At 38.6% G+C, this 16,088-nt stretch overlaps 1 protein-coding gene across 1 annotated transcript; it reads right to left on the reverse strand.

The window, feature by feature from the left end:
• Window positions 1-215: 215 nt before the first annotated feature.
• On the reverse strand, window positions 216-2,125 carry LOC143582993 (uncharacterized). Its single transcript, XM_077065426.1, has 3 exons — window positions 2,023-2,125; window positions 1,844-1,925; window positions 216-1,221 (listed from the first exon to the last, which is right to left on the reverse strand). Exons 1-3 carry the CDS (start codon window positions 2,035-2,037, stop codon window positions 473-475), a joined length of 846 nt encoding a protein of 281 aa, XP_076921541.1. The 5' UTR covers window positions 2,038-2,125; the 3' UTR covers window positions 216-472.
• Between the last annotated feature and the right edge of the window lie 13,963 nt (window positions 2,126-16,088).

Consider the following 16,088-nt stretch of genomic DNA (forward strand, 5'->3'; position numbering starts at 1 on the left):
AAAAACTAAATGGAACACAAAAAATAGAATAAACTTTTATGCATTGTTTTTTATAACTATTATGGTTTCAATGATATGAGTGTCACAATGACGATACAAGAACACATAATTCGATGGCCGAAACTTCGAACATTTTCATATATCATATTAAATTTAAACTTTTGAAACAAATCAATGAACATGCTTGTGAAATGCCAGCGTATAGTTGCCTAATAGAAACAAACATTTTAAAAAGCTTCTCCTTTCTTATATCATGCCTTTTGACTTGTATGTAAACCTTTTCCCGATGTCTTTATTTTCTTTTTATTTTTATAACAAAAAAAAAACTCTTTAAACAATATTCAATCTCTTTCTGGCATATACAAATAGCCAAATGTTTTATGATAATATAAAATGATATATCCAAACCTTAATTATTTATAATCTTCAAGATTTGTTTCACCATGAAAGTGACCAACCTACAACCACCGGTTTACATGATTGAACAACCTTCACCATCCTCTTGACCTCCATAATCATTGCTAGTGTAATGATTTCGGTTCCCATTGTACCCATTATACCCATTATGATCATATCCAAACCCACCGTAAGTTGGTGGCGGTGGTGGTGGCGCTATTGGCATGCCATAGCCATGCTGAAAGGGAGCGCCACCATAACCATGATCATAATATTGCCCGTATCCCACCATCGGGTAACCTGATGGTGGGTACATCTGTGGGTAGCCGTGCACGGGCTCATACACCATCTTTGCAACATCCGGACTTGGACCAGCATTGGGTTTCTTTGGTGCATCCTTGGGTTTTTCCGCGTCTTTAGGTTTAGCCTTATCGGGTTCTGGTGGTTTTCCTGAATCCTTAGGCTTTTCGGCCGGTTTGGGCTTTTCGGCCTCCTTGGGCTTGTCCGCGGGTTTGGGCTTTTGTGGTTCCTTGGGCTTGTCTGCAGCTTTGGGCTTCTCGGGTTCTTTCGGTTTCCCTGCATCCTTAGGCTTGTCAGCAGCCGGCTTGGGCTTGTCAGCTTCCTTAGGCTTGTCACCAGCCGGCTTAGGCTTCTCGCCTTCTTTAGGCTTGTCGCCAGCCGACTTGGGCTTTTCAATGATCTCTATGCTCTGAATTGCACCTCCACCCTTGTAGCAAAGCTTGTCCCGAATCTTTTCAGGGCTACAACATACCACCTTGATCTTTACCGTGTTTTTGTCCACATCAAATACTTGATCTCTTATTTCTATTTTGTCACCAAAAAAATATTAAATATTAGTATTAATTTGCATGTACCATTTGTCAATATTAATCATAAATGGAATTAACCATTCACTAAATGCAAAGCACCAAATATATTGTACCTCCAATCAATATTTATTATTTTGATCTTTTTTCAACAGCAAATTAACATCATCTTTTTCATCTAATATGGGACTTAACCTTGTGTGGTAACTAATTTGAAACCGATTATGTAAAAACCAGTTTGGATATGATAGAAACCGTAGGTTAGGCACCAGTTTGTAATTCTCTGTACGGAAACCGGTCAAAAACTGGCCCAGTTGTGATATTAATAAACTACAAGCTAGCCTTTGATGATTATTTTGAATCTAATATCAGCCTTCAACTCCAAGTAAGAAATTCATGACCCAACACTTGAAATTAGTTAAAACTATACTTTCTTTGGTAAAAATGTCATGGTGAATATACTTGTAATATATCCATAAATAATATTCTGAAAACTTCAACAGATGATAAGAGATGCATTTATCCATAAATAATATTCTGAATATTCGTAATTGCTTTTAATTTATATACACAAACAAAAAACAAACAAAAAAATAAAAATAATAAATGAAGAAACTTACGGGGAATTTTGCAGATAACCTTCTTAACCTTCTTGTAGCAGTCGGGGCACTTGAGATCAACATTGAGGACCATATCGGTCACCTAAAGTTTCCATTCATGAAACAGAAAATTAATATATATATAAAACCAATTATGAAAATTTGGATGCTAATTAATTAACAAAATGAATATTGAATACCTTTTCAGGGGCCATGGCTGGCTGTGAAGGGAGAGTTGAGTTGATCTCTAGAGAGAGAATGAGAGAAAGTGTGGTGTCTATGACTGAGACTTTGATTAATAAGGCAAAGGGAGCGGTGAAGTGCTGACCTAATTATTATAATAATAATAATAATCACAATAATATTATTACTATTAACGATAATAAACTTTATAAATATAACATTAATAATTATAATAATTTTACTTTATTTTAAACACTTTTTCAGAATAACGAAGCACGTATATAACTTTCTTTTAAACACACTTTCAAAAATAACTGTTAAATAGTATTCTCAAATCAGGTAAGATGCCAGACCAGTGGAGGAGCAACGTTGTAGTTCCTATCTATAAGAATAAATGAGACGCCCAATGAATCAAACTACTAAGCCATACTCTGAAGCTATGGGAAAGAGTGATTGAGGTTAGACTTAGATGACAAACTCAGGTTATGGTCAACCAATTTGGCTTCATGCCGGGGCGTTCCACAACAGAGGCAATACACCTCATAAGAAAATTAATGGAAAAGTATATGAAGAAGAAGCGTGATCTACATATAGTGTTTATTGACCTGGAAAAGGCCTACGACAGTGTGCCACGACAGGTTCTCTGAGAGTGCCTGGTGAGTAGAGGAGTACCCACGAAGTACATAGAGATAATTATGGATATGTATACAAGGAGTGAAACAAGTGTTCGTGCGCCAGTGGGGGATACTGATCCCTTCCCTGTAGAGGTGGGTCTTCACCAGGGGTCAGCGTTGAGTTTGTTTCTTTTTGCAGTAGTCTTGGATGAGTTGTCAAAGTCGATTCAGAGGATCCTGCCGTGGTGCATGATGTTCGCAGACGATATTGTGTTACTTGCTGACAGAAAACAAGATCTAAACATGAGGCTTGAGGAGTGGCGAACAACCTTAGAGACAAAAGGTTTAAAAATTAGCTGCTATAAGACAGAGTACCTACATTGTGATTTTGGTGGGATAAATGACAATGAGGACGTACAGATCACCATCGAAGGGCAGGTGATCCCCCAGGTAACAAAGTTCAAGTATCTAGGATCATTTGTTCAGAGCGATGGGGAATTAGACGGTGATGTGACTCATCGAGTTCAGGTAGGATGGTGTAGATGGAAATCAGCCACATGTATATTGTGCGACAAGACTTTCCCGACTAAACTAAAGGGAAAATTTTATAGGGTTGCAGTTAGACCTACAATGCTATATGGAACAGATTGTTGGGCCATCAAGAAGGCACAAGTGCAGAAGATGGAGGTAGCAGAAATGAGAATGCTACATTGGATGTGTGGGCATACAAGGCTAGACCGAATAAGAAACGTTGTGTTTCGAGAGAGATTAGGGGTAACAAACATAGCCGACAAGATAAGAGAGTGGAGATTGAGATGGTTTGGGCATGTGAAGAGAAGACAGTTGACGAATCCTGTTAGATCCGTATAAAACATTACTATAGAGGGTGGAAGGGGTAGAGGAAGACCTAAATTGACTTGGGATGAGAGGATTAGGCATGATCTCATAGACCTAAACCTTTCCGAGGACATGGTTGAGGATAGGAATCTTTGAAGAAGTAGAATTAAAGTTAAGGATTTTTAGGAATAAATGAATACCTTAGGGCTACTTAACTTATTTAGGACACATACCATAATGGTATTCCCCCGCATGTATTATTATTATTACTATTATTATTACTATTACTATTAGTATTATTAGTTTTGATATAACTGTTGAAGTTGATCTCCGTTGTTCTGCTTCATACATATTATTATTAGTTCTTTACATAGCTATTGAACTTTGATTTCCTTTCTTTTGCTCCATACATATGTATTTAGAGCCGAGAGTCTCTCTGTAAGCCATCTCTTTATCCTTTGGATAGAGGTATAGTGTGCCTACATTCCACCCTCCCCAGACCCTACTTATAGCCTTGTTGTCGATGGGACTTCACTGAGTATGATTGATTGATTGAGTATAATCGATTGATTGATTGATTGATTGACACTTTCAAAAATAATATTTGGTCAAAGAATAAAAATTATGTTGAGTAAATTATACTACCTTTGCTTGCTTAAAAGCCAAGTGTAAGTTTGTTTCAAACTTTTTTTTTCTGAAAAGTGAAGTTATTTGTTTAAGAATTTTATTACCGATTTGTATAATAGGAGACAAATAATTAACATATACAAATAATTTTATTTGTTTTTCCTATCCCTTGCTGGTTTCTCGTTAGCACTTGTGGTTTTAACGAAATTTGTAGTTAAAAGGAAAAGAAAAAAATAGGTGCTGCTAAACATACCCCCTTTACTTTATTTTTACTAAATATACCCCCCTTAACTTATTACATAAATTATAATTAGCTATTGACATTATTTATATACATATTAGTCCCTATAACATTACTTTCATTTGATAACATCCACTACATATATCAAATTAAAAACTATCAAGTATTACTATTAATTTATTTTTTAATATTAATATTTTTAATATTAATATTATAAATATTTATAATATTTTTTTTAATTTTAATAAAATATATATTTATAATATCCTTATTTTACTACTTTATCTTATACAAAATAAACCAAAAACCCAAAACCCAAAACCCGAAACCGAACCCTAAACCCTAAACCCGAAACTTGAAACCCGAAACCGAACCCTAAACCCTAAAACCGAAACCCTTAACCCGAAACCCTAAACCCGAAACCGAACCCTAAACCCTAAAACCGAAACCCTAAACCCTAAACCCGAAACCGAACCCTAAACCCTAAACCCTAAAACCGAAACCCAAAACCCTAAATTCGAAATCATAAAAAGGAAACGCAACTTGTAAAAAAATAATATTAAATCATTACTTTTGTGCTAATTTGGTAATTATATGATTTCAAGGGTTAATATGAAAGTTGGTTTTTCCAAGGGGAGGAGGGGGGGAGATGATAAGCAACCAGAGGCGGTACATTTAGCCTAACCCGAAAAACATATACATTTGGTAATGGATAACTAAAACAATTGCATATTAACTAAAAAAATTCAAACTTCATAAATCATATTTTTAATAATTGAAGAAATTGTTATTAATGATTACTGAAGGATTAAATGAGGAAGGGGAAAAATAACTTTTTAAATGCCATGGGTGATGGGCGTTTGATAAACAAAATCCAAGAAGAAAAGGCAAACCTATTCTTAGAATTTGTTTTTAAAGAATATTTGTTATCTATCGGTAAATCGCAGGTAAAGCTTTCTTCAATTTCTATACACGACGTGGCCATAGACAGATATTGACAAATTCATTGATTATTCGTCAATGAAGTCTTATTTCCCAACACTCAATTTGTGTGAACAACGATATATCAATTGTTGGTATCTATATGAGCATATTAGTGACAAACTTATTGTCGATGAAAAATCTTCTAACTTTATGTGGTTAACAACCTTCAGCACTCATTTGACATGTAGAATTAACCATGATAATACATAATTTTTAATAAATGAAATTTAATAATTCTATTATCATTGATAATAGTTGGTTTATACGGAATTGAAGTCAAGTGATTTACTAACACATCCACAACTTAGAATATTTTGTTGCATTTTCCATCCCCCTTTAATTATATCTATATTACCATTTAAGTCAGGTAACATCAAAATGTAATGACTTTTACCTAACTTATAAGTAACTTAATTTCAAATTTACCCATTCCTTTAATGAAATTAAGTTGTAAATAACCTACCGTAACAAGTAAAATGCCTGTTGTGGGCCACCCTCTTCCTCCAATCATCTTTTCACTAGCACCATTAATTTTCTTTAGTCATGTTCGACGAGACCATTCCCTAACAAGACCAAGACCATGTTTTTAGATACGTTTGCCGGAAAGTAATGGTAACAATGTGTGATGTCTAATGAATGCTGGGTTCGCTAGGAAATGGCGATTAAATTAAATTATATGGTTTTCTAATTTATTATATTTAAATATGAGTTTAAAAACTTTAATAAAATTTAAATGTACTATAAATAAGATATGTGATGGTTCTACAAAACCATCATTGGTCCACGTCACCTCATCCATGTTTCTTTCATTTTTGCTTTAGTTTTGCAATTTTTTTTGTTATCTTTTGTTTTAGTTTCGGTGTCATAACAAGCGTGACCGAAATCAACTCATTGCGTGTTAATTTACCATCGCAACACATGTTTTTATAGGCAAAAACGTCATTTTAAATATGTTATTTTTTTATATTATAAGTTATACGAGTATATCCTAGGCATTTAATAATATATTTTTTGAGTTTATTGTTTGTACCGTAACAAAGCTTACGATACCAATCGAATTTGTGTCGCTTAGATTATAAGTTGTATTTGTTTTTAATATTTATTTTTATATAAGTCATACGAGTATCACTACCATCTTATGAGTTGATATATTAATTTTTTATTTGGTATCAATATCAGTATCGTAGCAAACTTAATCCATACCAATCAAACAGATACGAACCTCTAGTTTTAATTTCAATAATTAATAAAAGGAACAGAGCCAGTAAAATAAAAAAAAATACAGTCTACTTTAGGTCGGTTATGATCAGATATTATAAGTTCATTAAAAAAATCGAAGACAAGTAAATTAAAATTATAATTTCAGAGTGTAAAATGAAAATGATGAAGGTGCTTGAATAATTGCATCGAGGAGTTGTAAAGTAGGAATGAAATGGTGTGCATTACATGGGACTTTGCCTCGGATCCCAATCCCCACATGGCCGTACCCACCTCCACCACCGACAATATCATTTTCCTACGTAATTAGTTAGTTATTACCCAATTAATTTTATATTTAAAATATTTATTCGAATCTTATATATATATATATATATATATATATATATAGATTAATCGATCAAATAACATGGTTGTACATTCGGTTGTTAAATACAAACTTGCTGGTTACAACAATACAATATTTTTTCGGTATATATTTTATTTGACTATTTGTAAACTTTAAGATTACTAATTTGCCAAACTAAATAAAATAATATCTAACAAACCTTAAAATGTAAAAGCTCTTATAGTGGCTCATTGCATAATTCATAAAATAAGGTTATAATAATACCTTAGATAAATTATGACTTTACATCAGTTTTATGTTAATTCTCAATCCGCTTCACATTTCAATATTATCAAATGACAAGTGTCACCATCTCCGCCACATTAAAAACACACAGAGTAGAGATGAGCAAAATCAGTACCGATTTAGTACCGTCGGTATCGAATCGGTACCAAAGTTTTAAGTTTCGGGATCGTACGGTACCAGTACTGGTATTTCCTATTTCTTTTTACCCTCGGTACCGGTACCTAATGGATATCAAAAGCCTTGATCAAGAGTAAACAAATTCAACTTGTTATGAACAAGAAAAATAAAGATGAAAAGGAAATTTGTGTTAACTTTTGAGATAGCTACTGCACGGAAGGCTTGTAAACAAGAAAGCAAACTTTGAATTAATTAAAAAACCATAAACTATGACCCCTTAAATACTAAAACAAAACCGACTCAAACTCCTAATTAAGATTATTTTCTTGACCCAAAAGTTACCTTGACCCATAAGTAAACTTAAATAAATAAAACAAACTTTCAAACTAATCCCTTGGACTATTAAATTTAACGATTAACTCCAACAATCAATCCCTTAATCGTTAAATTTCATACCCATCTTCACCATAAAGTTGGATCATCGTCATCTTTTATCAAATTCGCTTCCTCATCCTTTTTCTCCGTCCCTGGACATTCGTTCGCAAAGTGCCCAAGTTCATTACACTTGAAACATCTGACATGGCTTTTATCCCGCTGAAACTTACCATCTCCCCGACCTCTCCCGGACCCCCGACCTCCACCTCGGTCACGTCCTAGGTCTTCACGGTTTGAACTTCAACAACCACAATGTTCACATCTGTGCTCTTTAACTTTCGTTTTTCCATCAATATAGGAAAACATCAATCTACTTTGCATATCACCTTCCTCTTTTGGCTTTGGGAGGCGTTCCTCAAAAGCCTTCAATCTTCCTACGGCTTCTTGAAACGACATCGTCTTAAGATCCGCAAACTGTTCAATAGCCGCCACCATCTGCCTATATTTTTCGGGTACCGCAGAACCAACCTTCTGTTTTCAATTGGTGTCCCCAGATTACTTGATTGTGATGCAAGTTGGCTAATTTTTCAAGAAAATTCATTAAGCGACTCGTTGTCCTTCATCTTCAATGACTCGAACTCAGATTCAAGTGTCTCTAGTCGTGCCTCCACAACCCTATCAACACCAACATAACACATCTTCAAAGCATCCCAAACCTCTTTAGCTCTCGTGAACTAGGCAACTTGTAACAAAAGTTCTTCCGGCAACGCTTGAAACAAATATGCTATTGCCATATTATTCCTCCATGGATCTTTATTGGTTCCTGGTTCGATTACCTCCCAAATCCCATGGACATTGAGAATTACCCTAATCTTCACAGCCCAGATGGTATAGTTAGTTTCTGTCAAAATTGGAATCTGAAACGCGAGTGAACCGTTCTCCCTTACAATCGCAACTTCTGTGTCTCCCATTGTACTTCTTCGGTATCAACCCCTTTTGATCGTAGTTTACCGTCCTGTCACACTCCTCTTGATATGCCCACACTAATATCAACCACCAACAAAGACAATAGCACCCCACTATGTTAATTCTTCCTTTTTATACCATGCTGGTGGAAATCTTTGCGCTACAATTCCCTAGGTGTCAGGGAATGTTTATTATATTAGGCTATGACCTTGGCACCATGTAGCCTGCTTGGCGGAGAGTGTGCCCTCTTCTGTTAGGCTATGCTTAAGGCGCCAAGTGTTCTGCCCAGCGCATGATCTTATCCCCTCGTTGGGTGTTGTATTTACTGAATGGTGGGTTTAGTACCCTACCTCTATGTAACATCCTACTTTTGATTATAATAAATAAATGAAATTTCGTTTATTCAATAAAGTGTCGTGTGTCAGTTTAGATAAATAAACTATATGATGATGGGCTTGAACTTTAAAAGATGGAATAGGAGATGGAATGAGCCTTAGGTCCATGGGTTTAAGGGAGTATAAATACCCCTTAAACCCTACCTTTCCATTTTTATCCATTTCTACACCATAGCCTACACCATCAAAAACACACACTAATACTATCCTATATCCCGACTCAAGATCCGAAGGCGAAAACCCGAGCTTGTTGGTGCTGGAACGTTGTAACGAACCAAACCTACATCAAGACTAGCTCGTGTTCTTGAACCGATTTGTTTAAGGTACGTTTATAATTAGAAATCGTTCATTTAGGTAATCTTAGATCTGTATACATATGGTAAAAACGAATCTAACGTGATGAATCTTGCTGAAAACCATTAACGATTGGTAGGTTAATTGCTATCCTAAAGAACCCGTATATAGATGCCTAAATCGCACCCTCTAAAACCCGATATTTGAATGAATGGATGACTAGGGTTTGTTGGGGCTGGTATGGCGAATCCAATGGTACCATAATTGCGATGTTTCGTTAAGAAACGAAGGTTTAATTGTAGATCTAAGATATGTTGACTGTATGGTGTTCTTGACAATTTTGACTTTAACCCTGGGTCAAAGTCTGGATAAGACTGATTCAATTCTTTATGGTAAGATAACAAATTAGTTCACCAATTCGTTATGCCCAGATAACGAATTAGTTCGATCATTCGTTACGTCAAGATAACGAATTAGCTCATCCAGTTCGTTACGTTAAGATAACGAATTAGGCTAACGAACTAGGATAGCGAACCAGATAACGAATCAGGTGATTCATCACCCACCAATTCGCTAAATTCTGATAACGAATTAGATCACGAAACAGGCTATGCTCAGATAACGAATCAGCTAACGAATCAGGACAACGAAGCAGATAACGAATTAGGCTGTGACCTGATAACGAATTAGGCTTAATTCGTTATAGCGAATGGGAATTAGAAAATAATTTAAGAATCCTAATGGAAAATGTGTTAAGACAGTTAATGAAAATAAAATTTTAGCTTAACCCCATCCAGGGGCTCTGCCCCTTGGACCCCGCTAGGGGCTACCGTCCCTAGAACCCCGCTGCAAGGGGCGCCGCCCCAGGACCCCTGTTTTCTGAGAGTTATAAGTAAACTAAAAATACAATATGGATTGGATATATATTGATACGAATAATTAATGTACAGTCAGCCGAGCTCAGTTAAGGAAATGAATAACAATAAACGGAGAATGAAACAGGATTCAGGTGAGTTTCTAGTCCCTTTCCTTGTTATGTTTTCGGGGCTGTGTGCATACTCGATGTGATAGTTAATACACTTACCTTAAACGGTAAGTGTATTCCATGTATGATTTATGTTATAGATATTATGTTATGTATGTGAATGAAAGCTTGTCGGTACGTGAACGATCTCCGGATATTGTACGTATTGACAAGGGAGGTATGTATATGAAAGATGGATGTGTATGATATATTTATATATATATATGTGTGTGTGTGTGTGTGTGTGTGTGTGTGTGTACAACATATGAATATGTATGAATGATTAAAGAAAATATATGTATGTTACGGTATGTAAAGGCAGCATGTATGAAGATGAAGAAGTAAGGGATCAGACCCTAATAATATCTGAGATAGAGAAGAAAGGGATCAGACCATAATAATATCTGAGATAGAGAAGAAAAGAGGGGTCAGACCCTAATAATATCTGAGATAGAGAAGAAAAGAGGAACCAGACCCTAATAATATTTGAGATAGAGAAGAAAGTGATCAGACCCTAATAATATCTGAGGTAGACAAGAAAGGAATCAGACCCTAATAATATATGAGATAGACAAGGACAGAGGGATTAGACCCTAATAATATCTGAGATAGAATGGACAATAATTATATAGTATGAAAGTATGTATGAATTATGTAATGAAAGTAAATTAGTAAAGTAATTATTATGTATATTCGGATGCATAATGGAAGGTAAGTATATGTATTGTACGATGTATGATTAACTAGAACTCACTCAGCGTAGCTGACCTTTAGTATGCACGCAGGTGAATAGAATGAGACAGCTGGCTTGAGTGAGGACACATGGCAGAAGAATAAGAGTCTGACATCTGAAGACGCAAGTTGTTTTATGTTTAATGTTTTAATATTGAAAGACAAAGAATGTATTAAGACAATTTATGGATTATTATTGTAATGTTATGAAAGTTTTATATTCCGCATAAAGTTTTATTTAACTATGATGTTTAGGACTGTGTTGATGAGTAAATCCAACGTCCAAATGTGAGGCACTGGTGACGGGGCCTTACAATCTACAAGTCCCCCGTGTCCGTAGTTGCCCTTTTTGAATAAAGGGGGACTATGGACTTATCATGGGCTTTCGTTTGCTAATGTATATACTAGCCGTTTGTTTTTGGCTTGGCCACTACTGTTTGGCATTGCCTATCTTAGTGGGTGGTTATTGAAAATCATTTCTTGGCGGAGCCTATTTTAGCGGGTGGTTACTGAGAACCATCCCATGGCGGAGCCTTTTTGGCGGGTGGTTACTGTAAACCATCCCATGGCGGAGCCTCTTTGGCGGGTGGTTACTATAAACCATCCCATAGCGGAGCCTGTCTTGGCGGGTGGTTATTGAAAACCATCACGTGGCGAAGCCTGTTTTGGCGGGTGGTTATCGAAAACCATCCCGTGGCGGAGCCTGTTTTGGCGGGTGGTTATCGAAAACCATCCCCTGGCGGAGCATGTTTTGGCGGGTGGTTATTGAAAACCATCCCATGGCGGAGCCTCTTTTGGCGGGTGGTTATTGAAAATCATCCCATGGCGGAGCCTACTTTGACGGTTGGTTAGCCTATTTTGGCGGTTGGTTGTTGAAAACCATCCCATGGCGGAGCCTATTTTGGCGGGTGGTTGTTGAAAACCATCCCATGGCATAGCCTGTTTTGACGGGTGGTTGTTGAAAACCATCCCATGGCGGAGCCTGTTTTGGCGGGTGGTTACTGAAAACCATCCCATGGCGGAGCCTGTTTTGGCGGGTGGCTGTTGAAAGCCATCCCATGGCGGAGCCTGTTTTGGCAGGTGGTTGTTGAAAACCATCCCATGGCGGAGCCTATTTTGGCGGGTGGTTGTTGAAAACCATCCCATTGTGCAAGCGATTATCATTTTTCCCTCTCTAGTGATAACGTGTTTTTTAGCGAGGAAGGGTGAATTAAATTAATGTAAGTGAAATGACCGTTTGACCTGATGGTTTGATGACGGTTGTCCTTTCTGATGCAGCTTTTTCGTCTGTGTCAGGCGTGTGGGAGAGACTCCCGGTGACGCGCCCAGATGTAACACATTTATCTGCCACTTGGTTATCGTGTTTCCCTTTGATTGGGTCGCGTGGCTTTCATCCCTTCTGTACCCCTCCCCTTCATTAATTGCGATGGGTATAAAAGGGGAGGTAGCCTCTTTGGGATTTCATTTTTCACCAGAGCTTGCTTATTTTACACGTCTTTCTTCTATAATTTTCCCTTCTCGTTTTATGTGTGAATCGTCTCAACCCATCAAAGTAAAGAAGAATAATACTATGGAGTTCTTCGGTTGTCGTATGTCTTCCAAGGACTTCAACAACATAGTCAAGGTTTACAACCTTGGCCCCGAATTTGAGCCGGAGTTACCCTCCTTGGGTCAGACGGCTCGCCAGGCTCCTAACGGCAAAATTGTCGTGTACAAGGAGTATTTCTTTTTGGGTAACTTTCGTTTGCCCATCACCCGATTTCTGCTAAGTGTTTTGGATGCATTTGGGCTGCACCTCAGCTAAATACATCCACCCGGAATGGCTCGTCTTCGCCATTTTTAGTATACTTGCCATTGCCTTGGCGTTACACCTACGCTGAAAAGTTGTCGGCCTTCTATCAGTGGCGCTTGTCCAAGGGTTTGTATAATTTATTTACCCGTCCTGGTGCTAAGGCCATTTCTTTGGAGGCGCCGAAGAGTTTGCATGAGTGGAAGAGCCTTTTCTTCTACGTTACTGCGCGTGTGGTTCCGCATGTTATGCATTTCACGGATGTGAAGGAGCTCCCTGAGCCTAAACCAGTCCCCTATTCTGGGACGGACTGGTTCAACACTTTACAAGTCAGCCTCTCCCCACTCCGTCATTACTCGGAAAGCGCGCTAGTGCTATTCGGCATGAGTCGTATTTGGGACGATGCGACGAAGGTGCCGGCTATCCATAACGGTGGTCATGGTAAGTAATTTACTCATTTGTTTTGTACTTCTGTTTACTTATTTTGGTAAACTGACATTTTACCCTTTTTCAGAGGTGAAGGATCCATACTCCTCCTGCAACCTGCGCCAGAGGGCGCCAAGGTGTTGCACCGGAGGGAGTTAGGTCCCCGTGAGGAGCCAATCCTCATAAAGACTACCTCCAACTTTTTGTATTCAGTGGCATGTTCCCCCAATTCTATCGCCCATTTCGCCAGTCTTCCAGACAACTCTGGTTTGCTCAATACGTTTTGCAGGCGATAATTGGTGAGGACATGTATTGGGTAGCCTTGGAAGTATCATCTCAGACGGCGGGCCATTTGCACTAGTGGCAGAACCAACTTTTCCAGGCTGGAGTACCTTGTTTCTGCGTCCGCTAGGGTGAGACTTACATAGTAAATAGGTGTTTGAACCCCATTTCTTTCCACCATTAGGACTACACTGATTGCCCTTTCGGAAGCTGCTAAGTATATTATCAGCGGTTCTCCAGCCTTTGGCGCTGTTAGCGTTGGCAATTCCGCTAAGCGCGACTTGATTTCTTGGAACGCCGTTTTTGCTTCATCCGTCCATAGAAATTGAGATTTTTTGAGGCAATTCCCCAAGGTTGAGACGAATGGGAAAGACATTTCCGCATGACTTGACAGGAATATGTTGGCGCGACCAATCGGCCATTAAGAGTTTGTACTTGTTTGACATATTTTGGTGAAGGCATTGTCAGAACTGCTTCCAGCTTCTCTGAGTTGGCTTTGAAGCCACCGTTGGTTACTATTACCCCTAGGAATTTTCCTTATTCCATTCCGAAGGAACACTTTCCTGGGTTGAGTTTCATGCTGATTGACCTCAATGTCTTGAAGGTTTCTTCAATGTCTGTTAGCATCGTTGCTTCTGTCTTGCTTTTGATGACCAGATCATCCATGTAAACTTCTAAGTTTCTCCTAATTTGAGACTTGATTTCTTTATCCATCAGTCGTTGGTACGTAGATCCAGCGTTTTTGAGGCCGAACGACATCATCTTGTAACAATATGTTCCATTGTTTGGTCGGAACGCCGTTTTATGTTGGTCATCTGCCGCCATGTGGATCTGATGGTACTCTTTGTATGCGTCCAGGAAACATTTGAACTGGAAAGGGACGAGCGCATCCACCTTTAGGTCAATTTCTGGTAGAGGGTAGCAATCTTTTGGGCATGCTTTATTGAGATCTTTGAAGTCGATGCACATACGCCATTGCCCATTTGCTTTAGGTACCATTACTAGGTTGGCTACCCACGTTTGGTACTGAATTTCGCGAATTATTCCCACCTCTACCAACTGTTGGACCTGCTCGCCACAAGCTTTTGCTTGTTCTGGTCCCATCTTCCTTAGCTTCTGCACAACTGGCACAAAAAAGCCGAATTAACTTTCAGCTTGTTCTCCGCCTTGGTTCTTGGGACGCCCGTCATGTCCGCCGGTGTCCATGCGAACACGTCTCTAATTTATTTAGTAACCTTTTAGTGCTGTTCGCGCTTGTTCGGAAATGGTAGGGCCGATGGTTATACTCCGCTTTGGAAACTTTTCATTAAGCACCCATTTTTCAACTTTTCTTTCTTTGTTGGTTTTCAACACTTCTGTGGCGGTATTTTCACTTTCGCCACGTGACATTCTTTGTTGGCATGGATCATTGCTACCCCTGTTGGAGTCGGTACCCCCCAATATGCCATGGGCTGTGGAAGGGTCAGCGTTAAAGTTTCCAATCGCTTCTCTTCCTAATATTACATCATAGTGTGTGTGTGTGGCGTTTCCATGACCAAGAAGTCCACATCTTCCGTCCTTGAGTGTATCCCATTACTGAGCACGACTGGAAATGTCAACTGTCCCAATGGGTATTCAATAATTTGATTGAAACCCGGTATTGGGGCATTGACAGGTATCAGTCTCTGCCTGTCTTTTTCTTCTAACAGGTCAAAACACTGGCGATACATGATGTCGGACGTCGCCCCTGCGTTGATGAAGAAACACGGTGTTCGGTAGTGTCCAAATACTGTTGTAATTATTAACGACGCTTTCTTGTTTTCTCCTCCCTTTATTTTTGGGAAGATCACTTGTTCTTCCTTCCAGGCGGCATGTTCCGCCTGTCTTCGTTTTTTGGACTTTACCCCGCCAGAGATCATGTTGGCATGAAGGTCTTTGATTTTCTTTTCCGGCTTTCCGCCGTCCTGAGGAGACGGACGTCTGTTTTTCCCTTTGATACTTTTGACCAGGTGGTCTAACTTTCCGCTTTTGAGGTACTCCTCTATGGCATCTTTCAAGTTTGAACATTTATTTGTCGTGTGACCTTGTTGCTCGTGATAGTCACAATAGATTTTCATGTCCGTGTTCGGCCCCTGTTTGATTGGAGCTGGCTTCTTGAGTTGGATACCTTCCGTATACATAATCTGGGCTGAACTTTTTGTCAGCGGGGTCCATCTGTTGGACACATACGCATGGCTTTTTCGCCTGTTCATGGAGGGCTCATACGTTGTGTCCTCCTTTTGCTGGCTCTCGTTGTTCAGTCTTGACCATACGGAAGATATCTTTTTTCCTTGGCGAGCTCTGTTGATATCATTCCTTGCGTTGTTTCTCATCAACTCTTTGCCAAAACTTTTCTTCGTTCGCGCATACCTCTTCGCTGCGGTCATGACATCATTCCAACGATGCGGCATGCCATCTCTGCCTGTAAGGTTTCAAATTAAATCGTCACATCTTACATTTTGGCGGAAGGCTGCGCACAAGAGCTATTCGCTCACGCCACCAATGTTCAA

This window comes from Bidens hawaiensis, unplaced genomic scaffold, assembly GCF_021521415.1.
Source record: "Bidens hawaiensis isolate Kalapana, Puna unplaced genomic scaffold, B.hawaiensis_p1.1 tig00032099_1, whole genome shotgun sequence".
NCBI classification, from domain to species: Eukaryota; Viridiplantae; Streptophyta; class Magnoliopsida; order Asterales; family Asteraceae; genus Bidens; species Bidens hawaiensis.